The sequence below is a fragment of the Triturus cristatus genome, chromosome 3_2 (assembly GCF_964204655.1).
Source record: "Triturus cristatus chromosome 3_2, aTriCri1.1, whole genome shotgun sequence".
Taxonomy (NCBI): Eukaryota; Metazoa; Chordata; class Amphibia; order Caudata; family Salamandridae; genus Triturus; species Triturus cristatus.
The window spans coordinates 882,657,671-882,683,235 of NC_140584.1; the positions used below are offsets into that span (position 1 = coordinate 882,657,671).

Here is a 25,565-nt window from a genome sequence, read left to right on the forward strand (position 1 = left end):
TGCCGTCTCTGTGTGCATAACACAACATTAATGAACATTACTTTATCAGCACGTCAATGCTTCCATTTTTCTTTTTAATATAGAGCTACGGTTGTTTGCTGTCAACAGTGCTCTTCAAGTGCTCCATGTTTTCTAATTCTCTTGGGAGCAATGTTTTGAGCAGTTGCTGCATGTCTCATATATTGTGTGCTGATTCTAGGGTCTTGGGTGAGTGTGTATTTTATTGTTGTATCCTTACGTTGACCCCACCTACACACCCCCCACTAAAAATAACCCCAATTCTGACATCTCTGACGACAGTGAGTCCACAAATAGTGAGTCCAGTAATGGGAGTTTCAAAACCAGACAAAGGGGTGGATATAGGGGTACACCCAGACAAAATTACGCCCAACTTGTGTGGCCACACTTCACTACACCAGGACCAAATGTGCACCCCATGCACTTGCAACAACCTCCTTTGCCTTTCTGGAATGCTCCCTACATGCCAGCACAACCACCTCAACAAAATACTTATCGCCCCCCTTTTTTAGGAAGAAGCCACAGAGGCTGAGGGAAGAGAAGAGGGCGGAAACAGGTGTGGTGGGAACAAGTGGACCCTGTGGGCAACCACACACGCAGCAAATCCCAAGACCAACAACCAGGCACCAGCACCAGCACCAGGAGAGTCTAATAGTCAACCTCTCCGAGGTGTTACTATCTCCGATGGAGAGACAGGTCCTAGAGAAGGGATTAGGCTTTGTTCCCACAGCTCTCCTTGATAAATTCAAACTACACTGCGAGCTGGCAAAATTCTTTAGGAAGCTGAAACTTAAGGCATAGTTTGAAGGGAAATAGACAACCGATTGTCCAGATGGCCCCACCAACACAGGATTGAGACTGAAATCCTCCTTCACTTCGCCCCCACATGGGGTGCCGGCCGAAGTAATGGCTTTTGACCAACCTGTCTTTAACGAGATTGAAGCCTTTGAGGATAACAACACATACAAGAATATGACCAAGCAAGAAATCATAGCTCTACAGGGGCTCCAAGCCAATACTGCCATTACTATAAAACCAACGGATAAAGGCGGCGGAATAGTAATTCAAAACACCATGGATTACGAATTGGAGTGCCAACGTCTCTTGGACGACAGAAGAAATGACACCCCCCTGACTAGAGACCCATCACCAGAACTAAGGAGAGATCAAAGAGATGGTAAAGGAGGCTGAAGATGAAGATCTTATAACCAGGAATGAGGCAGCTTTCCTGAGTGAGGGGGATGATGTGATCCCGTACTTTTACACCCTGCCTAAGACACACAAAGGAGAAAAAAAAACACCGGGACGCCCGATAGTCTCGGGTATCGGCTCCATCCTTGAGCCACTGTCCTGCTACTGCAATTTCTTCTTGAAACCTCTCATACAACAAACTTCTACGTACCTCAAAGATACCAAGTCCCACCTGCAACTCTTAGAGAACATGACCTTTGATGAGACCCCGATTATACTGGTCACTCTCGACATAGAGAGTCTTTACACCAGTATTCCCCAGGTCGACATCATCAGGGTCCTGGGTCAAGCTCTGTATGACACCACCTGGGTATACCAGACCTCCAAGGACTTCATTATTAAATGTGCTACTTTAGCGCTCAAACGCACCTATTTTGAGTACAAAGGCACCCTGTACCTCCAAACCACCGGTACTTCAATGGGCAGCACTTTTGCCCCAAGTGTGGAATGAGACTACGTGCACGATTTCGAACGCAGATATATCCTTGATGCCACCAACCCCTTTGCCTCTTCCATAACCTTATGGAAGAGGTACATAGATGACGTCCTCGTGATATGGAAGGGATCCGAGGTTAATCTGACCAACTTTCTGCAATCAACACTCTGGACCACAATCTTAAGTTCACCCACACAGTTGACCACCAGGAGGTGGTCTTTCTGTATGTGATCATATCCAAAGGCGACGGGGTCTTTACCACCAAGACCCATAATAAGCCCATGGCTAAGAACAATCTTTTGGAATTTACCAGCTTCCACCCCAGACCACTCTGAGAAAATCTACCATATGGGTAGTTTTTGCGGCTCAGGCGAAATTGTAGTAACCTGACTGATTTCCGCGCCCGGTCCACTGATTTAACTTCCAGACTGCAGAGTTGCGGTTACCCTGAGAAAATATTGAACAAAAGCTACAAAAGGGCCCGTCACCAACCCAGGGAGGCTCTCTTAGGAGACACCCCCAAGGAAGTGAATGGAATCCCACTGACCTGCGTCACCACTTACAGCACTGCATCCAACACAGTGAAGAGGGTGATAAATAAACATTGGAGCATTCTCACCAGCAACAACAGGAGATGGGAAAAACAGCTATTCTCTTTTAAAAAAGGCCGCCGCCTCAGGGATTCACTAGTGCACACACGATCCAGGGTACAGCAACCACTGGGACCGCCATCCATTACCACATCCTGGGGTTTACCGAAAATAATTGGCCACTATCCTTGCTCCAGCTGCAGTATGTGCCATATGACGAAACACATTAAAACACTCTAACTTGAACCTGGAAAAACATGGTCACATCTCTCCCACAAAAATTGTAACTCAACTAACGTTGTCTCCTTAATCACCTGTCCGTGCGGTTTGAATTATGTGGGGATGAACACAAGGAAGATCAAACAGCGCATGTGTGAACACAGGAGTAACGTCCGGTGTGGTAGAATCACGACTAAACTCAGTGGACACTACATCCAAGTCAAACATTCTACAGACGATCTTAAATGGACAGTAATTGAACAGGTGCACACAGGCCGCAATATCCACCAGGCCCTGTTCGAGAAAGTCAGAGATGGGTCTATCGCCTGGGCACTGACAGGTGTGGGCTGTGAGAAGTTGGCCTGATATATGATGTCACTAGTTCTAGTGTACACCTTGTATCAGTCCAAACAACCCTTATGGTGATTGGTTGTAAAGTCAACCTTATAAACCAGCTATCCTAGTGGTAGCATGGACAAGAGCAGTCTTAGGCTAAACTCTGTATGGCATGTGAATCCAGCTGTTATACCATTTGCAACCCCTTGAATACCAAATGAAAGGACACCACAACAGATATATTATAAAAAATAGAATGTATTTATTCTAGTCAAAATACCCTCAGCACTCTTTATGAGATCCGAGGTAAGTACAACACAGTCTTATTTAAGCATACATAAGTCACACAGGTAAGTAATACAGTTAGGCCCTAGGGACCACGCAAACCATATACTAAGTAAGTGGTATAAAAACCACTGTCACGAACACAGGTTAGGCCTAGGCCTAGGGAATCGCTGGGGCTACACTATCCTACCAGTTGCTAGGCAGTGGGAGGCCCACGGGATTCAGGTGCAGAGTGGAAACACTCACGCGTAATGCGTTAAAGTCGATAGAAATAGTAGTATTCAGAAATTAAGAGTTTTAGGACACTTCAGTAGGAACTAGGAGTTAGAGACTTGAAAACTAGACACTAGGATAGTCAATACCCTTGTGAGCACCGGAGTACTCAAGTTACCTAGCCCACGGGCTGCGGGTGCATAGGTGTGAACTTGCGTCGGGTTTCGTCGTCTGGATGCCTGAAGAAAAGATGCTGACAGGCAGTCAGTGAAGAGTGTCCGGTGGGTTCCAAGGATGGAATCAAGAAGGAGGATACCTGCAAGCAGAGGGGACAGAGTCTAGGTCACCAGCCAGGAGCCGGGAAGGAACCAGGAAGGAACCAGGCGATGTCGTGAAGATGCAGGTGAAGAGGTGAAGCTTGTCGCAGCAGCCACGGGTACCAGGAGGCGTCGAAGACGACCAGAACCAGGAGGCGAGCTGTCCCACGAGGGCTCTTGCTGTCGGCGGCGTCGATGTCGAGTTGGGACACAACAAGCCTTGGCAAGCGCAACCCATGCAGAATGAAGGATTTGCTTCTGTTGCAGACCAGGAAGGCCTGAGGTGCTTCTCTTTCACAGGGAAGCAAGGGCCCGTTTGGAGGAGCCAAACCAGTGGTGGAAAGTCAAAGGTTCATCGTCGCAGAGGTCACTAGCCAACGAGCAAGCACGCGTCGAGCAGGAAAATGCAGAAGGGCCCCACGCAGAACTCGTGGAGTGTGGAGGGCTGATCTTCGGTGCAGATGGTGCTCGGGGTTGGGGCTTCTCAATCCCCAGAGCACAACTTTGAGGATGCCTCAGAAGCTGCGCTGGAAGCAAATAGCCAATTTTCCCAGGTAGCCTGTCCCACGTCTTTCGTCGCCTCCACGGATCTCAGCTTCGCTGTGGATGTGGATCAGGGTAGGAGAAGTCTGGAAGTCAAGGCGCTGGTCGGGCTCTGCAGTCAGTTCCTCGTAGAACTTCGGGCAAAGTAAACGGCAGGTCGCTTGATGGTGCCTGTTTGCACAGGGTGGCCACTCCTTGGCCACAAGGGAGATTCTTCAGTCTTCTTCCGTAGTCGAATGTCGAAGGTCCAGAGTTTCTGTTCAAGTTTCAGTTATCAGGATAATCCAAAATCCTAGGGACCCAGCTCCCACTCTTATACTAATCTGGGGGGCTGGGTTACCTGCTAGGTCCCTCCTATGGGTGGGACCAGGGAGGGGGGTGGTTACACCCCCTTCCCTTTGTCCAGTTTCGCGCCAGGACTGGGGCTGGAGTGCCCCAGCACCGGTTTGAACTGGACTATGCATGGGACACCTTGTGTGCCCCAGTCAGTGTCTCGTTTCATTCATCCCTCCCTGCCCCAATACACTAAGGCCTGTCTAGGGTAGTGCTAGCACCTCCCAAGGCAGGAAACCTATTGTCCAAGCCTCCCTCGCTGGAAGGACTCCCAACAGCAGGAGGTCAGACTTGTGTCTGTGGCAGCAGCATCCATTTTGTGACGCTGGGGCTCTGGTTAACTTTAACCGGGTAGTAGGTCTTCAACATGTCTTCTCCCTCTAGAAGGGAGGAATACTATCCTCATCGCAAGAAATGGTGTGGGGGTAGTATTCCAAAGTGTTAGACACCTTACACGACATGTTTTGATAAAGCCAAACCATAGTTACCATAACCGCGAGGATTATAAGGCACTTTAAGAGTATATGGTAGGCGATATCATAGAACAGCTATAAGGACATGGTTCCGAAAGCTGCAGACAGGCTCAGCTCATGCTAGAGCACCATCTCACATGTTACCAAGCACTCTGCCTTCAGGATTGTTAAGGCCTGCCATAGGAGTGACTGATAGGTTACCCATGTGTCTATATATAAGGTAGGTATAGGAATACTACACCTAAGCAAGGGGTGATTACACAACCTTGCCCCAGCTGAGGGATCAGCCAGTCGTGTCATAATGGAAGGCCAGCCAGGGGTGGCATAATACATGCTGCATCCCCTGGTAGGCCTAGGGTACACCCATGCCCTGGGTACCTAAGGTACACTGTACAGGGCCCTAAAGGGTGATCCTTACCAATTGGGTTATGTACCTAAAGTACATAGTGTGAATTTAGAGAGAGAACAGCTGGGCTGTGGGTCTGATTAGCAGGCCCACAGCCACATCTAAGTCGAAAACCAGTGAAGCAAAGCAAAAAGTGGGGGTGAACATAGAAAGCAGACCCTACTCTCCTACATGGGCTCAATGATAACGTTCCCTGGGGCACTGTACTCAATAGATAGTTGGACACTAGGGCCACCCAACCCTTGTACCTGTCCTACCCGTGGTTTACTCCTTGACTCAACCACTCGTGGATATTATCTACCCCTTGTGAATAGCTAACCACCATTGCCCTTCCCTTACTAAACAACCTTTTATGTAAATATTACCTATGATAGGTGATGTCCATCAAACCACGTTGAGCCCTTCTTAGATCTCAGAAATACCATACTGAGGGCCCACCAGTCACTCAACTATGAGGCAGCATTTCGAGCTTACCTTATTAACTTTTATGCCCACATGTATGTGCTCCCGAAATACAACTTTGTTCAACAAGTGTAATGACCACCACATTCCTATTCTAGTCCTGTCTGTCACGTTCCTTCCTGCCTTTTTTCCCCTCCGACCCCACCCACCCACTTTTACCACATCTCGATACTACCACATAGGAATATGGAGATTCTTTGCCAATAAAGCTAAGTTTTTCAAGTATTAAAAACCGAGCATGTTAATCGGTTAGCATACCAGCTTTCCGCTAACATCCACAATCACATGGCCTTGATACCACGATGCTATTGGCTAGGAATGAGACGCATGATGATGCATGCACGCGGACGCCGCGAGCGTGCGGACACCCAGAGCACTTGTGCCCACAGCAACTGGCACTGAATCAGTGCCTCTTAATATTTAAGGGCAGTTTCACAGTCACCTCGGCTCGACGGGGTCCGGTAATTGAGGCAGATCACAGGTACCAAGAGGGTGCTTGATTGCGCTGGCGTGAGTGAATCCTGATCTTCCAATGCCACATACAGATAAGTAACTAGCAGGAAACGGACGAGCTCCGCTCTGTATGACCGCGTACTTCTTCTTTTTTACAGGGTGTGCCTATTCAGCCATCACCCCCTCCCGAGACCCATGGGGTGATTAGTGATCACACCACATGTAAGCGCCAGTTCTCTGGTATCTCCATCCCAGGCATCACCATTTGCCACGTCACACGTGTAGGGGGTGGTGAAAGTCACTACTTATTTCTGTGCGCCAAACACGCACTTATACCATACGACGCCCGAGCAGGCATGCAGGTCTTGGTAGTGCTACTGTCACAAGGTACCTACCCACACTGAGTGTTCCTTTTTTTTGCCACAAACCACTCACATTGACACCTTACAATATAAGGACACATCCATAGAATACGCACACTACTGCACCATAGCACCATAGCACCGTGACTACTCCTTTGAATGCACCAATAGAGAGGAGATCCACTGTTTTGAATTTTCTGCTGACAAGCAGACACATGTAAAATGAAGTGCTTAACCGCTTGTACATACTGTATATTTATATATATATATATATATATATATATATATATATATGTTTATCTGTGTCTGCTTCCTTTTCAGATAGCTGTTGGGTGCCGTACACTATTCGGTATCCTCCACACAGCAGGTTTTAAATTATTTTTTTCCTGTTTTTTTCACACTATGACCACCAGGTCTGGGTGAGCCTTAGCGCGCTCATATCACCGGGGTCGTCACACTGGTCCTGATGAATGCCTAGCTAGTTTGCACCCAGATAGGCAGAAACATGTTGACCACACAGAGCGTGGCATAGCTGAAATATCTATCCAACTTTTCTACCGCCCGCTTCCTTTTTTAACTGTGCTGGGTTGGCCTACGAATAAAATACTTTCAGACACAACCTAGTCACTTTTATCTCACATCACTTGATCACTCACACACAAAATAACCTGCTCCGCAGTAATTCTGGCGTCAAAGCACACCGGGGGGGTTTTAGACCTTCCTGGTGGGGCCCGATGATGAAGCATGTCACCAACCAGGTTGGTGAGTGAGGGCTTTCTAAAGAATCCATTGTGATTCTTTTTTCGACTTCTCCTCTCTCAAGGAAAGTGCACTCTTTTTTTTTTTTTTTACATGAGTGTGTATTTTGCCATATTTATCTGCAAAATGTTTGGCAAGCTGAGCTTTCTGGCGGAGAAAGCAATAAAGTCATATAAACTAATAACAATGACAAATACAGACCTCACTTTGCCCACAAGCGCATACATTGCTGAGGCATGAACCATGATTAGAACTCAAGGCTCCTAGGCCCACGATTGACATTTGCTACTAAACACATGATTGCATTGATGAATTATTTAGGCCTTCTGTTACCAACAACCACTGGTGTTATAATGTTGTTCCTTAATCAAGAAATTGAGAAATGCTTACCTTTTGGGGCCGGATGTCTGATGTATTCATATTCTGTGATGTGTGGTGGCATCTCCTCAAGTCCTGCTGGAAGGCAAAAGACATTGTTGGGAGTGTCATTCTCCTGCAATGATTAAAACAAATTCTGAACTGGAGATTATCTAAATTCAGAAAACCCAGGGATTTTAATGGGATTAAATTATTCATCATAAAGCCTAACAAAAAGAACATCTAGCCCAGCATCTCAAGTGCATGCTCTTAAAAGCCACATACTTACAAAGAAGTTCTTGCCCAAAGTGGAGCCTTGAACATTATTAATATCCTTAGATTCAAGGCTTTTATTATCACAGACACAAAGAATCTGCAGAAAGGAACAGGCATTATTTTGAACAGGAAAGGGAAGAAACATTCACATGCCTCATGGCAGGTAGGGGCTACTGGGACACAACTGCGGTGGTTGGCGCCATTTGCCACTGGGGTCCATGGTACCATGGTTCTGTAAGGCGAGTCACGTACAACTCTTTCTGCACCTGGCTGCCAGGATAGCAGGGGCAAGCAGTTAAAGGCTTCTCGGGGAGGCAGGGTATGGGTGGCAGTCACTTAGAACTCAACAGGCCAGACAGACACAATAAATCACTTCCCATCCCATTTCTTGTCTTTTTAGTAAAAGAAAGAAATCTAATATCACAGTAGTACAGACTACTACACAATTAGATGGGGGTGTACTATTATCCATACACTAGGTTATCCACAGGCTTTTAACAAAGTAGTAGACCACTCTACGGTGTCCACCATTGTGTAATGGTAACCTCCCCACAAGTCGAGTTTAAGAATAGTTGGGCACACTTGCAGGTTTCACTAAGTGTTACCACCTCAGCGACTTGAAAATCAGTTCGAACGTTCTTATCCAAAAGAGTCTCACCAACAAGCACAACTTTCTTTTGTGACCGAGGGCTGCAATGATGCCAGCAGGCTGTGGGTGAAAGGCATAGGGGATGGAAGGTGAGGGCAAGGAAAGCGAAGCATGTTCATAGTGTGCACAGTATATTTTATAGTTATTTTGAGGGTTTCATTCCGTATTGCCCTATAAAGTAATCCCCTGCCCACTAGCAGAGTCATCGATTTGACAGTATTGTTTTATGTTGTATCTCAGTAGATATTCCTTTACTGCACTCTGGGGGCAAGCCATCTCTGGTCACTATTGCTACCTTTGATGAGTCAAGTGTACAAAGGAAGTAACTTGATTACTGAATCAGGATGAAATAGAACCTTAGGCCTCCCAATCTCCTAATTCCTTTAGTCTCTTATTTGTAAACTTTAAAAGCAGGGGTCAAACCTGGCATCAATACAGGCTACCCCACTTCACCAAAGTGTGTGATCATAGGCATTTATGTTATTTCACTTTTTTTTGCCTTAATTTTCTTCATTATCACATGAAAGCACCCTAAAATATGAGTATAGGATGTGCCCTGTACAAAATGTCTTGTGTTTGATTTAGTAAATTATTATGTTACATGTATAATAAAACATAGGCCACATAGAGGGTGCACATGACCACTGACTTGCCTCTTGGCTCACTGATGGCATTGATTTCAGGGTGGAGAATGCATGATGTTTCAAAGTTCATGTTTGAAAACTATAATATTATCAAAATGTATTTCAATGCAGTGATATACACTTTTTTGAATTTGGAAAAGCCTTTATCATATGTTTACATTTTTGTTTCACAATGTCTTTAACATTAAGGTGTTTCTAAAGATAAGGATGCAGGGAACCTTTTTTGCTTCTTTTACTTCAGTTGATGTGTAAACAAATACTTACTAGTTTAAAGCTATCTGAAATTCACTGCTAAGACAAATCAACAGTAGCCCAGGGGGCCACATGTAAAAGTCAGAAGGGCCGCATGCGCCCCATCCCCCCACCCCACACCAGCCGTACTTTGAGTATTCCTGTGCTAGAGAGTTTCTCCTTCAGGGGACTCTTTCCTTACCTCTTTGAGCATGAAAACAGCTGTCTAGGCACTAGACAGACCCACTGTTTCTCCAGCAAGTTGTGCAGACTTCAGCCAATAGCCTATCACCTCTGGGAGACTTACTGAATTGCATACAAAAGCCCTGGTCTCACAGCAACTCTTTGAATACTCTGCAGAGCACGCTTTCCTAGCATAACTAGAACTTGAAAGTGGAACAAAGTGTGGTGGAATAAGCCACACTTTTATACTCATTTTCCAGAAACAGGATGTTAATCCACTGTTTGAGGTCCTGGGACAAGTTTGGGGTGGTTTTTTTTCTAATGTAAGTTTCAGGCTGAAACACAGATATGACCTCTGTTCAAGGTGATGGCTTTCATAGCAGGTAGTGATGATGCTGGCAACAGGCAGGAGCATCCATAATATGGGCACAACTAGTGTGATTACTCTGCAACTGACTGTCATCAGCCCTCCTGAAGGGATGATTAAGGAAAGATGAAAGGGCAGGCCTAGGTCCTGCCTAGAGACTTTTCCTTATTCAACAACAGAATCTGTTGACTCATCCGCTCTCCCCTACCAGCCACCAGTCTGCCGTGCTCTGAAAATGTACTCCCTTGGTAAACGGTCCTCACCGAATGCCTATGGGTAGTCCTGTGTCTGTCCTCCCTCACTTTAGTGTCAGGATTTTCACCCTCTAGCTTCAGCAGTGCACGCAATACACTACCACTGTCTGGGGGAAACTAAAGCCATCCTCCATCTTCTTCCATGCTAAACAGGGGATCATCCATATTGGGTACCACAGATCCCAGTAACCATACTTAAATCACACACACTCACTATCATGCCTGTGCCACACATACACAATATACACATGCCCTTGATATGCACACTTAATGTCAGTACGAGGGTCTGTGTACCACATCGAAGTGAATGGGGCCACACTTCTATCTGACACAGGAAAAAGGTCTGGTCAGAACAATTATTTTTCTCAAATTCTCACCGTACCACCCTTGCTTCATTTCAACAACCCTTGCTTCATGTCAACAACTAAGGACATGGATAGAAGTTTTATCACAACAAAAGAAGGCATGTTTGGTGCACCCACCAGGTAACAGGGTGATTGCTGGACCTTGGCATGGCTAGGAACATGGCTAGGTCACAGCAAGACTGCTACATTACTGTGTTAGGTGGGCGGTAAGAAGTCAGGATACCAGTTTTACATGTAGTTGGCTCGCTCAGGGTAGGAATACATGCCAATATGCCATGCATGGGTTATTACTGGCCCAACAAATTGCAATTGTCTTCCAGGCTTCTTTGATCTGTGGCTTTGTTTGTCATGTGCATGGGATCTGATTTCATTGAAGAAGAGGACTCGAGACTCCAGGGAAGACTTCTATAAATTAATCACTAGGTACTTTGTGATAATGTCTGAGTCTCACGGGATCCTGTTTCTTTGTTTTTGCTAATCCGGTTCTCCATCAGGATGACATAGTTCTAGGCTTCCTGATAAGGCTTCAGTGTCCTGGCTTCCCCAGTGGCTTATCCCTCGGATAAACAGCAGGTAAGTTTCATTAAACAAATGTATAGAAAAATAAACAAGCGTCATTCCTTACATTCCCTTTTAATCCTGGACTCAGACTTAGGATTTACATATGAAATACAGCTTTAAGGTTGAGCGGAATTGGCGTAAGGACTCTATGCGGAATTATGGAAAAAATGTGTGGAAAACTAGTGCACGTCCTGAGGGTCCGTGTGCCCGGGACAGGAGTCCCTTGTGCCTGGGCAGGCTCCCCGATCTCCCCGGCCTGGCTGTGTTGAGAAGCAGGGACCGGCCCCGGGGCCTGGGTTTCGGTCTGGGCCTGGGGTGTGGGAGCCCCCGTCCTGCATCCTGCCAAGTGTCTATCTACCTGGGACAAGGGTCCCTGGTGCAGAGGCCCGGAACCCTGCAAGGGCAGGCGGGAGCCCTACCGCTATGGCTCGACAGATGGGAGTCCTTTCGGTCCCGGCCATCTGGTCGCACCTATCCCCTCGGCCATCTGGTCGCATGCAATGCTTTCCAATGGGGTGACCAGATGGACGGGCTGCCCTGGAAGTCCCGATGAGGGTTCCTTTGCCTCCCAGGTCCCAGCCAGGGCTCCAGGAGGTTGGGCACATTCGCGCCCAGGGTCCCCTGAGTCCCACTGTGTGCACAGGTTCCCAGAAAGAGGGTTAGATTTCATCCGGATTAGTAGGGGCAGGATATGCCAGAACACCCCTCCCGGGCAGGCGGTTCTTTGCCGGGGACCAGATGGGCTATGCCCGGACAACACCTCCCCTCCTCTCCTCCGTTGGGGGGCTCCCTCCTCCGGCCCACGGTGTGAAAAAGTGCCTGCGACCGGCTCCATGGGTCCCGGGCAGTCCTCCCCCGGGCGTCCTCCCCCGGGTGGTCCTCCGGGTGCACGAGTCCCGGCCGGGGTCCCCGGCCCCCCGGGAACCGGAGCCCCCGAACCCTGCGTGGGCAGGCGGGAGCCCTACTGCGAAGGCGCGGTGTGGGCAGATTGGCACCCTTTTGGTCCCGGCCATCTGGTCGCACCTTTCCCCTCGGCCATCTGGTCGCACGCAATGCTTTCCAATGGGGCGACAAGATGGCCGGGCCGCCCTGGAAGTCCCGATGAGGGCTAATTTGCCTCCCGGATCCCAGCCAGGGCTCCAGGAGGTCAGGCATGTTCGCGCCCAGGGTCCCCTTAGTCTCGCAGTGCGCATGGGTTCCCAGAAAGAGGGGTAGCCTTCCTCCGGATTACTAGGGACAGGGTACTCTAGGACCCCTCTCGGCCTAGCGGTCCTCAGCCGGCAGGTGGACAGGCCAGGATGCCGCCCCAGCCCTGGGTCCGTCCCTGGGCTTGCCGCGTGGCAGGCTGCCCTGGATGGGGTCCGGCGGGCCCAGGGAGCCTCCCCCTGCTTGGCTGGGTCCAGGGACTCCGGGGAGGGCGGACTCCCCACCCCAGGCCCTGTTATCAGTCCTGCTGCATGGCAGGGTGCCTGAACGAGGTCTCGTGGGCCTGAGGAGCATCCCCTTGCTCGGCTGGATTCAGGGACTCCCTGCGGCCCAGGGGGAGGGTGGCCTCCCCACCCCGGGCTCCATCCTCAGTCCCGCCGCGTGGCAGGGTGCCTGGGATGGGGTCCGGTGGGCCCGGGGAGGCTTCCCCTGAGCCTCCAGGCATGGGAGCCCTGACTGGGTCCAGGAGCCCCGCCGGGCCCCGGGCTCGGGTGCTCTGGCCCTGGACCCCATCCCCTGGCCTGCCGGCCCACCAAAGGCCTGGGACGGGGTTCTGTCATGCCCAGGGAGCCTCCCCCTGCTCAGCTGGGTTCAGCGGCTCCCAGTGGCCCGGGGGGGGGAGGGCGGCCTCCCCACCCCGGGCTCCGTCCTTGGTCCTGCCGCGTGGCAGGGTGCCGGGGACAGGGTCCGGCGGGCCCGGGCAGACTTCCCCTACGCCTTTGAGCCCTGGCTTAGTCTAGGGGCCTGCCAGGCCTTTGGTTGGGTTCTCCGGCCCTCAGCCCCGTCCCCCGGCCTGCCGCTCTGCCAAAGGCCCGGGACGGGGTTCCATTGTGCCCGGGGACCTTCCCCTTGCTTGGCTGGGTTCAGGAGCTCCGGCCGGGGCCTCCGAGGGCCCCGGTGAGAGAGGCCTCCCCACCCCGGGCTCCGTCCTTGGTCCTGTACCGTGGTATGGTGCCCGGGACGGGGCCCGGCGGGCCCAGGGAGGCTTCCCCTGCGCCTCTGGGCCTGTGAGCCCCGGCTGGGTCCAGGGGCCCCGCCGGGCCCCGGGTCGGGTGCTCCGGCACTGGGCCCCATCCTGCCACTCTGCCAAAGGCCCGGGACGGGGTTCCATTGTGCCTGGGGAGCCTCCCCTTGCTTGGCTGGGTTCAGGAGCTCCGGCCTCCCCACCCGAGGTGTCTTCCTCGGTCCTGCCACGTGGCAGGGTGCCCGGGACAGGGTCCGGCGGGCCCAGGGAGGCTCCCCCTGTGCCTCTGGGCCTGGGAGCCCCGGTTGGGTCCAGGTGGCCCGCCGGGCCCGGGGTCAGGTGCTTCGGACTCAGCTGGGGCCCTGGGCCTCTGGTCCCCCATGCCCCGGCGCCCGCTCACTCTTTCATTGGGGCACAGAGCGACCAGATGGCTTCCCTTTCACGCCCGACCATCTGGTCGCACCTCTCCCCTCAGCCATCTGGTCGCACCTATCCCCTCGGCCATCTGGTCGCACGCAATGCTTTCCAATGGGGTGACCAGATTGCCGCGCTTGCCTGGAAGACCCGATAAGGGCTCATTTGCCTCCCCGATCCCAGTGAGGGCTCCAGGAGGTCAGGTACATTCATGCCTTGGGCCTCCTCTGTCACCTCGTGTGCACTGATTACAAGAAAGGGGGGGGGATTTTCCTCCGGATTACTAGGGAGGGGGTCAGTCAGACCTCCGTGAGGTCCGGCGATTCCGAAACAGGGGAAGGCAGCAACCGGGCCTGCCCGCCTGGGCCCCCAGGGGCCCGGGTATGCACCTGCCTCTCAGCCCCTTCCCGATGGTCCTTTTTCTCCGAGTTTGCTCAGTCAGACCTCCGTAAGGTCTGGCGATTCTGAGACAGGGGAAGGCAGCACCCGTGGTCGCCTGCCGGGGCCCCAGGGGCCCGGGTCTGCACCTGCCTCTCCCTGATGGGCCTTTCCTTTGAGCCTGCTTGCCCCGGGAGCAGGCAGGGATGTGAAGACAGCGTCCCCCCTGCGCAGGGCGGCCTGCCAGGGGATGCCTTGACCGTACTCTGATCGATTGGCTACTCTCGGTCCGTTTAGGGATGGACTGCTTGGCCAGCCTCGGCTGTTGTTTCAAGCAAGGAGCTTCCTCCCCGCATGGACCGTCCGACTCGAGGGCCTGCCGCCTGGCCCTTCACCCCACCCAGCAGAGCGAAGGCCGAGCGGCCCCGGCAGCTCGTGTCCCCCAGTGGTCTGACCCGAGCGGAAGGGGTCGGGTGGCGCCAGGACCTCGGATGCTGCTGCCCAGCAGGTTCGTAGGCCCTGTGCCCAACGCCTTCACCCCTCTCTGCCCAGCACATTTCTACAGCAGCTCGGAACGAGTGTTCCGAGGGGTGCCGCCGCCACCGCCAGGCTCCGGCACCCCTGCGTCTCGCTCAGGCTGCGCCTCAGCCCGCCTCTCCCTTCCGGGGAGACGGCTGGGCCTGGACCTCTCCACCCCTCCAGCGAGCCCTCCCGCCCAGGCGGATGGGCTTTTTCCCCCAGCAGGATCCTGAGAGGGAGGGGTGCACGAAGGTTGTCCGGTCGGGGAGATGGGCACGCGTCCCCCCGAACCCACTCCGTCAGCAGGTGCGGCTATCTGGTTGATCTTGCCAGTGGCATATGCTTGTCTCAAAGATTAAGCCATGCACCTGTAAGTACACACGGCCAGTACAGTGAAACTGCGAATGGCTCATTAAATCAGTTATGGTTCATTTGATCGCTCCATCTGTTACTTGGCTAACTGTGGTAATTCTAGAGCTAATACATGCCGACGAGCGCTGACCTCCCGGGATGCGTGCATTTATCAGATCAAGACCAATCCGGGCTTGCCCGGTCGCTTTGGTGACTCTAGATAACCTCGGGCCGATCGCACGTCCTCGTGACTGCGACGATACATTCGGATGTCTGTCCCATCAACTTTCGATGGTACTTTCTGTGCCTACCATGGTGACCACGGGTAACAGGGAATCAGGGTTCGATTTCGGAGAGGGAGCCTGAGAAATGGCTACCACATTCAAGGAAGGCAGCAGGCGCGCAAATTACCCACTCTCGACTCGGGGAGGTAGTGATGAAAAATAACAATACAGGACTCTTTCGAGGCCCTGTAATTGGAATGAGTACACTTTAATTGCTTTACAGGGATTCATTGGAGGGCAAGTCTGGTGCCAGCAGCCGCGGTAATTCCAGCTCCAACAGCGTATTTTAAAGTTGCTGCAGTTAAAAAGCTTGTAGTTGGATCTTGGGATCGAGCTGGCAGTCCGCCACGAGGCGAACTACTGCCTGTCCCAGCCCCTGCCTCTCGGCGCCCCCTTGATGCTCTAGACTGAGTGTCCTGGGGGTCCGAAGCGTTTACTTTGAAAAAATTAGAGTGTTCAAAGCAGGCCGGTCGCCTGAATACTTCAGCTAGGAATAATGGAATAGGACTCCGGTACTATTTTGTTGGTTTTCGGACCTGGGGCCATGATTAAGAGGGATGGCCGAGGGCATTCGTATTGTGCCGCTAGAGGTGCCAAGAATGTTTTCATTAATCAAGACCAAAAGTCGGGGGTTGGAAGACAATCAGATACCGTCATAGTTCCGACCATAAACGATGCCGACTAGCGATCCGGCGGTGGTATACCCATGACCCGCCGAGCAGCTTTCGGGAAACCAAAGTCTTTGGGTTCTGTGGGGAGTATGGTTACAATGCTGAAACTTAAAGGAATTGACGGAAGGGCACCACCAAGAGTGGAGCCTGTGGCTTAATTTGACTCAACACGGGAAACCTCACCCGGCCCAGACACGGAAAGGATTGACAGATTGATAGCTCTTTCTCGATTCTGTGGGTGGTGGTGCATGGCCGTTCTTAGTTGGTGGAGCGATTTGTCTGGTTAATTCCGATAATGAACGAGATTCCTCCATGTTAACTAGTTACGCGACCCCCAGCGGTCGGCGTCCAACTTCTTAGAGGGACAAGTGGCGTTCAGCCACATGAGATCGAGCAATAACAGGTATGTGATGCCCTTAGATGTCCGGGGCTGCACGCGCGCTACACTGAACGGATCAGCATGTGTCTACCCTTTGCCGACAGGTGCGGGTAACCCGCTGAACCCCGTTCGTGATAGGGATTGGGAATTGCAATTATTTCTCATGAATGAGGAATTCCCAGTGAGTGTGGGTCATAAGCTCACTTTGATTAAGTCCCTGCCCTTTGTACACACTTCCCGTCGCTACTACTGATTGAATGGTTTAGTGAGGTCCTCGGATCGGGCCCGCCGGGGTCGGCAACAGCCCTGGTGGAGCGCCGAGAAGATGATCAAACTTGACTATCTAGAGCAGGGTTCCTCATAGTACGGCCCGCGGGCCGCTGGCTGCCCGCCCGGCCTTCATTGGCGGCCCGCGGACCTTGATGCTTAAAGTACACTTCCTTGGAGTAAGCAGGGAAGATGGACGCAGGAGCAAACGTTGTGAATACGCTTTGATACGTATTCACAACGTTTCCTCCTGCGGCCATCGTCTCTGCTTACTACTTGCCTCTGATTGGCCTGGCTGCCTCTGACGTCACACGAAGCTCACGCCCTTTAAAAGTCAGCTATAACTAGCGCTAGTTACAGCTGACTTTTAAAGGACCTTTTGGTGAGCTTCCTGTGTCCCTGTGGACGACGTCCTTCCTGCCCACAGCCCCGGAGAACCTTCACAGCGCTGCTATGAACGGTGGAAAGCTTCCTCTGGATTCGGATATGTGGCCGATTGTTTCATTGCCAGGGCCTCTGACTCTGCAGCACGCGCCTCACTTAGCAAGCCACTTCAGCATGCAGCATGCAGCAGAGGTGCGAGTCCCGGTGGGCTTTGTCGTTTGCTATGCCTGCTTGAATTAACAGCTTAGGTTTTAAAGCTAAATGGTATCTAGAAATGCTGTGCTGCCTCCAATAAAATATACTTACTTCATCGGATGTCTGTTGTGGGAGAAACGGTGCATGAGAGATTGCAATATGTTCATTATCCTGTATGAATGGTTCACCCAGCCTTGGAATTTTCTTTGCAATTTAATGTTTATTGTTATTATTCGTACCAAAATGCCCCCCAAAAAAAAAAAAGAAACAGACCAAGGCGAGACACAATGAATAAATAGAAAACACTTTACCCCCACCCATTATAAGGGCGCTAGGTTAGTGCCCTTCCAATTCTAGTGCTTTGCAGATGTTTTAAGATCTTCTTAGAGTTTTTTGTCGCTCAAATGGGTACAATTTCTGGCATTTATACTTGTCCCTCGTCTTCATTTCTTGATTTTGCTCGTGAGAAAGTGTCTGTATGTTTACGAATATGGTCTTTTTAAGCCACACCGCCTATGTTTTGAAAGGATATAAGCAATGGGCACTGAAACGGGTCCTTTCCGGGCCCTGTATTCATGGCCTTACCTTTTCATGCGAAAGCACTCACTGCTTACATTTCACATGCTTTACTTAATCTTGCATTCCCTATGAGTGTTTGCTTTTTCTAGGATGTTGATTTTTTTAGGCAGCATATTGTTCTTGTCAAGTGCGTAATTAGAATTGAGTCACATCCAGATGTTTATAGCGGGTCAGTGCACTGCAAGTTTCTCTAAGTGGGGCAGTATGGTGATCTGATTGTGAAATACAGCATTGTCTAATGTTTTGAAAGTTTTTTTTTTTTTACTCTAGCTCCGCCCCCCACTGACTCCACCCCTATCAGTGCGGCCCTCGGCCACTAACCACACTGTAATTTTGGCCCCCGACAGAAGGTTTGTGAGTACCCCTGATCTAGAGGAAGTAAAAGTCGTAACAAGGTTTCCGTAGATGTACCTGCAGAAGGATCATTAACGATGGAGCGACCGACGGCGCCAGCCCGAAGCCCTTGGCTGCCTCCTGCAAGTGCACAGCATAGGCACAGGGCCCGGCCCTGCTCTGGTGCGCCCCGGCTGGCGGAGCGGTCCGTGGCCGCATGGGGTGCTCGGGTGAGGACCGGGTCTTTGGCGGGCCTCTTCCACTGGAGTGGATCTGACTGACACGCGAGGGACCGGGGACAGGGGGCAGCCCCTGTCCCTCTCTGGGAGGGTAACAGCGGTAGGCCCTCCCGAGATGGAACCCAAGCTCACCCGGCATGACCCCCGCAGTGGGGGGGAACCGAATAGCAGTGCATCATCGGGCTGGTAACACCCCCCCTCAAAAGGCTCTGCAGCACCCGGGTGGGCCCTCTGGTGCCCACTGTTCCGGCTCTACCGGGATCCGGGTGACCTAAGAGTGGCCCTTCTTGTGAGGCAGGGTAGGCCTGGAAGAGAAGGGGCCGAGGGGCTGCGAGGGGACCCTGGCTCCTCTTGGTGGGAGGCATGCGGGATGGTAAGCTGCCTGGCTCTTCCCTTCCGGCGCCTCTGATCCGGGCAAGGGTGGGGTGAGCCGAAAAAAGCCAGCCCGCCGGCATGGCTCGGGCCGCTCGGCGACGGACGGCTGATGTGCAGGTGGAGCGACCGTCCCTCGTTGCCAGGTACCCGGTTCGACCTGGTCCCGTGCGGCCGGGCTGAGGGTTTTGAAGACTCGTGTGGTCCCTCCTGGTTACTCTGGGAGAGACCGGTGGCTGCGGGGCTGCCTGCTCCCGTCGCTCCGGGAGCCCCTTCCCTTGCCCGCCGGTGGGTGGGGGGACTTCCGGGCCGAGCGCCTGGTAATGTTTTTTCTCCCAACGGTGCAGTCTGACTCCCAGAGGGGAAGCCTTGAATGGGGCGCCCGGGCCGTCTCGCCACGCGGGTGGTGGACAGACGGCGGCGCCTTCCTCCCGCCTCTCCTGCACCTGCAGGTGGGTGAACGTTTTTGAAAAGTTGCCTGTGACTCTTGGCGGTGAATCACTCGGCTCGCGCGTCGATGAAGAACGCAGCTAGCTGCGAAAATTAGTGTGAATTGCAGGACACATTGATCATCGACACTGCGAACGCACCTTGCGGCCCCGGATTCCTCCCGGGGCTTCACCTGTCTGAGGGTCGCTCGATCGTCAATCGCCCCGGGGCTTCCCAGGGACGCGACTGGGGCAGTCACAGGGTTAGCTCCGCTTCCCCTTCGTCCCCCCACAAGGTCAGACCCCCCGATCGCCCGTGGCATGGTTCCTCACCGGGTCCTGCCGCAGAGGTACGTCGCCGGCCCGCCTGGCCCCTGAGAAGGGGCCTGGCGACCAGACGGAGCTCAAGCCCCGGGCCCGATCCCTGCTTCCGAACCCTAGCCAGGCCGGGGAGAGCCTCCCTTGGCCCCGATGAACGCCCAGACCCTCAGCTGGCTTGCAGGACGGGGGCTCCCGCACCCCGGGGCCCGCTGGACGGAGCTCGAGCCCCAGGCCCGGGCCCAGCTTCCGAACCCTATCCAGGCTGGGGAGAGCCTCCCCGGTCCCCCCGGTGGACCCCCGTCCCCAGCACCCGGACCCTCGGCTGGAACCAAGGAGCGTTAAGCCCAGGCCACGGCTTCTACCCGACGGCCTGCCCGGGGAGCCCATTTTTCTCGACTATTAAGCCCTCACGTAGTGGGGGCTTACAGAACTCTGGGGAAGGACAAATGTTGGAGTTAGCCCGGCCGGCCAGCTATCTGGTCGCCCGGCCCGCAGGGCCTTCTGGTCACCCGGCCCGCAGGGCCATCTGGTCGCCCGGCCCGCAGGGCCTTCTGGTTGCGCAGCCAGGCGACCAGATAGCCCGGGATGACCCAGCCAACAGGTGGCCTGGGAGGGTGTCGTGCCCAGTCGCCCTTGCAGTCCGGCGAGGGTGGCCAGGCGCTCTGAGGCAGCCACTCGGGAGGCTCCTTCCCTGTGGCTGCTCCTCGTCTCCCTGCACGACTTGCGTGGGAAGGGGAGGCCTGGCTGGCCCAGGCCATCTGGTCACCCTGCCGACCCACGAGGGATGTAGGCCCCCGTCCCCGCTCCCAGGTGGGGCAGGGACGGGAGGGGGAGGCCCCCGCGCCGGAAGGCACGTGGTGGAGGCAGCCTCCCGCAGGCCCGCATTACACCCTCCGCATCCCTCCCGCCGGCCTGGCAGCAGAGGGACCCACCCCTGGGTGTGGTGGAGAAGGGCGTCCGCGGGCACCCACGCACGGAGAGACAAAAGCTTGGCTCAGAGGATGACTTTCAATAGATCGCAGCGAGGTAGCTGCTCTGCTACTTACGAAACCCTGACCCAGAATCAGGTCGTCTATGAATGATTTAGCACCGGGTGTCCGACGAACATGCGGTGCACTAAGGGCGATGGAGGTGGCCCCCTTCCATCCGTGCTCTGGTTCCCATACGAGCGGCTCTATGCACCGGCCCCCCGAGAGAGGCCGGCTATCCCAGGCCAACCGAGGCTCCACTCCACGGCACTGCTGTATCGTTACGGTTTAGGGGGGATTCTGACTTAGAGGCGTTCAGTCATAATCCCACAGGTGGTAGCTTCGCCCCATTGGCTCCTCAGCCAAGCACATACACCAAATGTCTGAACCTGCGATTCCTCTCGTACTGACCAGGATTACTATTGCAACAACACATCAGTAGGGTAAAACTAACCTGTCTCATGACGGTCTAAACCCAGCTCACGTTCCCTATTAGTGGGTGAACAATCCGACGCTTGGTGAATTCTGCTTCACAATGATAGGAAAAGCCGACATCGAGAGAGCAAAAAGCGACGTCGCTATGAACGCTTGGCCGCCACAAGCCAGTTATCCCTCTGGTAACTTTTCTGACACCCAAAATGTCAGAAGGATCGTGAGGCCCCGCTGTCACGGTCTGAATTCATACTGAAAATCAGGATCAAGCGAGCTTTTCTGTCCTTCCTGAGCTCGCCTTAGGAAACCTGCGTTATCGTTTGATAGGTGTACCGCCCCAGTCAAACTCCCCACCTCCCCAGCCTGGCTAGGGATCAGAAGATGTGACCGGGCCCGGAGCTCGTGCTCCGTCCGGCGGGCCCCGGGGTGCGGGAGCCCCCTGTCCTGCAAGCCAACCGAGGGTCCGGGCGCTGGGGAGGGGGTCCACCGGGGCCCGGGGAGGTTCTCCCCGGCCTGGCTAGGGTTCAGAAGCTGGGCCCGGGCCCAGGGCTCGAGCTCCATCCCAGGGTGCGGGAGCCCCTCGTGCCGCAAGCCAGCCTGGGCCCGGGAAGGCTCTCCCTGGCCTGACTAGGGTTCAGAAGCTATGACCGGGCCTGGGGCTCATGCGCCGTCCGGCGGGCCCTGGGGTCCGGGAGCCCCCCCGTCCTGCAAGACAGCCGAGGGTCTGGGCGCTGGGGAAGGGGGTCTACCGGGGCCCGGGGAAGCTCTCCCTGGCCTGGCTAGGGTTCCGAAGCTGGGCCCGGGACACAAGCTCCGTCCCAGGGTGCGGGAGCCTGCAAGCCAGCCGAGGGTCCAGGAGCTGGGGACAGGGGTCCACCGGCGCCCAGGGAGGCTCTCCCCGGCCTGGCTAAGATTCGGAAGCTGGGACCGGGCTCGGGGCTTGAGCTCTGTTCCGCGGGCCCTGGGGTGCGGGAGCCCCCTGTCCTGCAAGCCAGCCGAGGGTCTGGGCGCAGGGGAAGGGGGTACACCCGGGCCCAGGGAGGCCCTCCCCGGCCTGGCTAGGGTTCGAGCTCCGTCCGGCAGGCCCCTGGGTGCGGGAGCTCCTCGTCCTGCAAGCCAGCAGAGGGTCCGGGCGCTGGGGAAGGGGGTCCACCGGGGCCCGGGGAGGCTCTCCCCAGCCTGGCTAGGGTTTGGAAGCTGGACCCGGGCCCGGGGCTCGAGCTCCATCCGGCGGGCCCTGGGGTGCGGGAGTCCCCCGCCCTGCAAGCCAGCCGAGTGTCCGGGCGCTGGGGATGGGGGTCCACCGGGGCCTGGGGAGGCTCTCCCCGGCCTGCCTGCTTTCAGTAGCAGGGACCAGGCTGGGGAGCGGCGGTGGCTGGCTTAATCCGCTCCGCTGGCTGGCTGGGTTTTCTGCCCACCCCTAGCTTCAGGTTCTGTTTTAGGCTGACACGTTCATTTTACTTTGTACCATTTAGAAAAGTAAGGCAGAATACCCCGAGTGGTATCTTTTCACCCCTCTTGCCAAGGTTCTGTCATTTGGTCTTGACTGGGGAAACACAGCCCACCGTCTCTTCTTCATGCATGCCAAGATTGGAAAGCATAAAAAGGGAGGTTTTAAAAAAATGCAGTGAGGTTATTTACTCACCCTGGGCAGGCCACGGCCCATCCTCGGACTGTGGCGAAATTTCAGTGGTGAGGCCAGGAAACTCCAATTCGGTCCACTCTTCCTTCTCGTCCTCTTGACATTTTCCCCTTTTCCGGCACATTCCTCCTGCTGGGGTCCTGCTGACGTCCTTTATGATCTTGTGGCTCCCGCTCTTGGGTTGGCAGTGGATTTCTCGACTGCCTTCTCCTCGGTGCTCCTGGCTCTGGCCTTTTCCTCTGAGTCATTCCGTTAGTCCTCCCTTTATTTTCCTCCCTTTCAGTCCTTTTTTTTATTCTCATTCTCTCTCTCTCGCTCTCTCTCTATCTCAGATATGTACTGGAGCCCGCGATCCTGCCTGCGCTATGTCTGACGTGGTAAGTACTCTTACACCAATTCACAGTCTATTTTGGATAGCCAGTCATTATTTTAAATATTATTATTATTATTATGCTTATCATAATTTTATTTTATGATTTTTATTTTTATTTGTGCATGATCATGTTTTTGTGGGTTATTGTCTTGTTACCTTCGGTTGTCCATTTATTGCAGACATATTATTTGATGCCAAAACAACATTTGATGGACAGAATATAGAACAATGTCGTACATTCACCCCAGTACAGAGATCTGGGCCTAAATCCATCGTTTTTTTGCTCAACATGCCATTCCAGTTTGAACCCAGCCATATGCAAATCAGTCTTTACCCTGTGCCTCATGGGAACAGTCCAGCCCGAACTGCCAAGCCAGGTCCTTCCTGGACTGGAAACAAGCATCCTAGGACCGGTTTCGGGGTTTCACCCCTCTTCAACCAGGATAGCTTGATTCCAGTGGCATGGAGAGCACGGGACCCACATCTGGGCATACCCGTCGCACTCGGGGTGATAAATGCAAAAACAACAGTTGATGGACAGAATGCAGAACAATGTCGTACATTCACCCCAGTACAGAGATCTGGGCCTAAATCCATCGTTTTTTTGCTCATCATGCCATTCCAGTTTGAACCCAGCCATATGCAGATCAGTCTTGACCCTGTGCCTCATGGGAACAGTCCAGCCCGAACTGCCAAGCCAGGTCCTCCCTGGACTGGAAGCAAGCATCCTAGGACCGGTTTCGGGTTTTCCACTCCTCTTCAGCCAAGATAGCTTGATTCCAGTGGCATGGAGAGCACGGGACCCACGTCTGGGCATACCTGTCCCACTCGGGGTGACAAATGCAAAAACAACAGTTGATGGACAGAATGCAGAACAATGTCGTACATTCACCCCAGTACAGAGATCTGGGCCTAAATCCATCGTTTTTTTGCTCACCATGCCATTCCAGTTTGAACCCAGCCATATGCAAATCAGTCTTGACCCTGTGCCTCGGAACAGTCCAGCCCGAACTGCCAAGCCAGGTCCTACCTGGACTGGAAACAAGCATCCTAGGACCGGTTTTGGGGTTTCACCCCTCTTCAGCCAGGATAGCTTGATTCCAGTGGCATGGAGAGCACGGGACCCACGTCTGGGCATACTCGTCCCACTCGGGTTGACAAATGCAAAAACAACAGTTGATGGACAGAATGCAGAACAATGTTGTACATCCACCCCAGTACAGAGATCTGGGCCTAAATCCATAGTTTTTTTGGTCACCATGCCTTTCCAGTTTGAACCCAGCCATATGAAAATCAGTCTTGACCCTGTGCCTCATGGGAACAGTCCAGCCCGTACTGCCAAGCCAGGTCCTCCCTGGACTGGAAACAAGAATCTGATGCACCAAACCCAACTCTTTAATGCTCATAGTTGTTTTCCCAAGAGGCTTGGAGCCTCACTGCTGTGCCTAAATGCTTTTGCCCTTAGGGAGTGTTGAGGGGAGCGGGACATGTCCTGCTTAGTCTCTCTCTGGCCTCGTATAAGGGAGGCAGGCTTCCACATGATACCAGTGACAAGCAAATTGGCAATGCGCTAGAAGGTAATACAACTGTAAGTCTTTCACACCAAACCCACGTCATTCAGGGAAGCACCAGGGTGTCCCATTTAATTCAGGGTCTTCATCCTTCCCAAATAAGTCACAAAAGAAGGTTCCTTAGAGAAGTAAAGACGTTTTTAATTAAGGGGATTGGTATATTCAGGAATAAATACAAGAAGCAAGTGTGCAGTATGATTCCTAGGTATGTGGTAGAAACCTCATACCAAGTCATGAGGAACTCAATGGTTTCCTGCGTCGTAATGTCGGAGAGAGGCAATAGGTCCGATTTGGCCCAGTTGATAGTGAGGCATGCAAGGTCACCAAATGTAATTATTTCTAGTAGAATGGGAGCAAGGTTATCAGCTGAGTGCTGGACAAAAAGGAGTATGTCATCTGCATACATGGATATCAGTAATGGGCCTGGGCCAAAGTACAGGCCTCAATGAAGGTATTTCTCCTGGAAATGGCAAACCAGGGGATCCATGGCAATGATAAAAAGGTACCGGATCCCTCTAGCCACTATGAAGGGATCAGTAAGAGAGCTGCTGACCCTTAAGCAAGTCACAGGGTTCGAGTAGAGCAACATGATAAGAGCAGTATGCCCATGGGTCAGTCCCAATGTATCCCATGTCGCTTTCAGCAAAGACCATTCTAATGAGTTGAATGCCTTTTCACTATGTAAAAGGGCTACCCCTGTGGGGATGTCAGGGGAGGTCCTGTTCAACATTTTGAAGATTTTACGCAGATTTATGGAGGTGGACTTCTGAGGGAAAAATCCAGTTTGTATTGGTGAGCTGTTCCATCAAGTGTGACAGTCTTGAAACTATAACCTTGGCCAAGACTTTATAATCAAGGTTAAGTAGCGAGAGTGGATTGTATGAGGTACATAACGGGTGTTCCCTACCGGATTTCAATAACAGCATGATCACAGCTTTCCATAGCATGGGTG

The 25,565-nt window shown here is 53.0% G+C and overlaps 1 protein-coding gene, 1 non-coding gene and 2 pseudogenes across 3 annotated transcripts in view; 2 read left to right on the top strand and 2 right to left on the bottom strand.

Moving 5' to 3' along the window:
* The window catches only part of LOC146858379 (uncharacterized), a 316,534-nt gene that overhangs the window by 20,029 nt on the left and 270,940 nt on the right, over positions 1 to 25,565 (bottom strand). For both annotated transcript variants that reach the window (XM_085646913.1, XM_085646912.1), the window contains exon 6: positions 7,847 to 7,912. In XM_085646913.1, the coding sequence (XP_085503039.1) occupies positions 7,847 to 7,912 (66 nt within the window). The remainder of the gene's footprint in view (positions 1 to 7,846; positions 7,913 to 25,565) is intronic.
* LOC146858380 (18S ribosomal RNA) lies at positions 15,138 to 16,914 on the top strand (annotated as a pseudogene).
* On the top strand, positions 19,361 to 19,514 carry LOC146858381 (5.8S ribosomal RNA). Its single transcript, XR_014980451.1, has one exon. It is a non-coding gene; the product is annotated as a 5.8S ribosomal RNA (ribosomal RNA).
* Positions 20,612 to 21,432, bottom strand: LOC146858382 (28S ribosomal RNA; annotated as a pseudogene; the record flags this gene model as incomplete).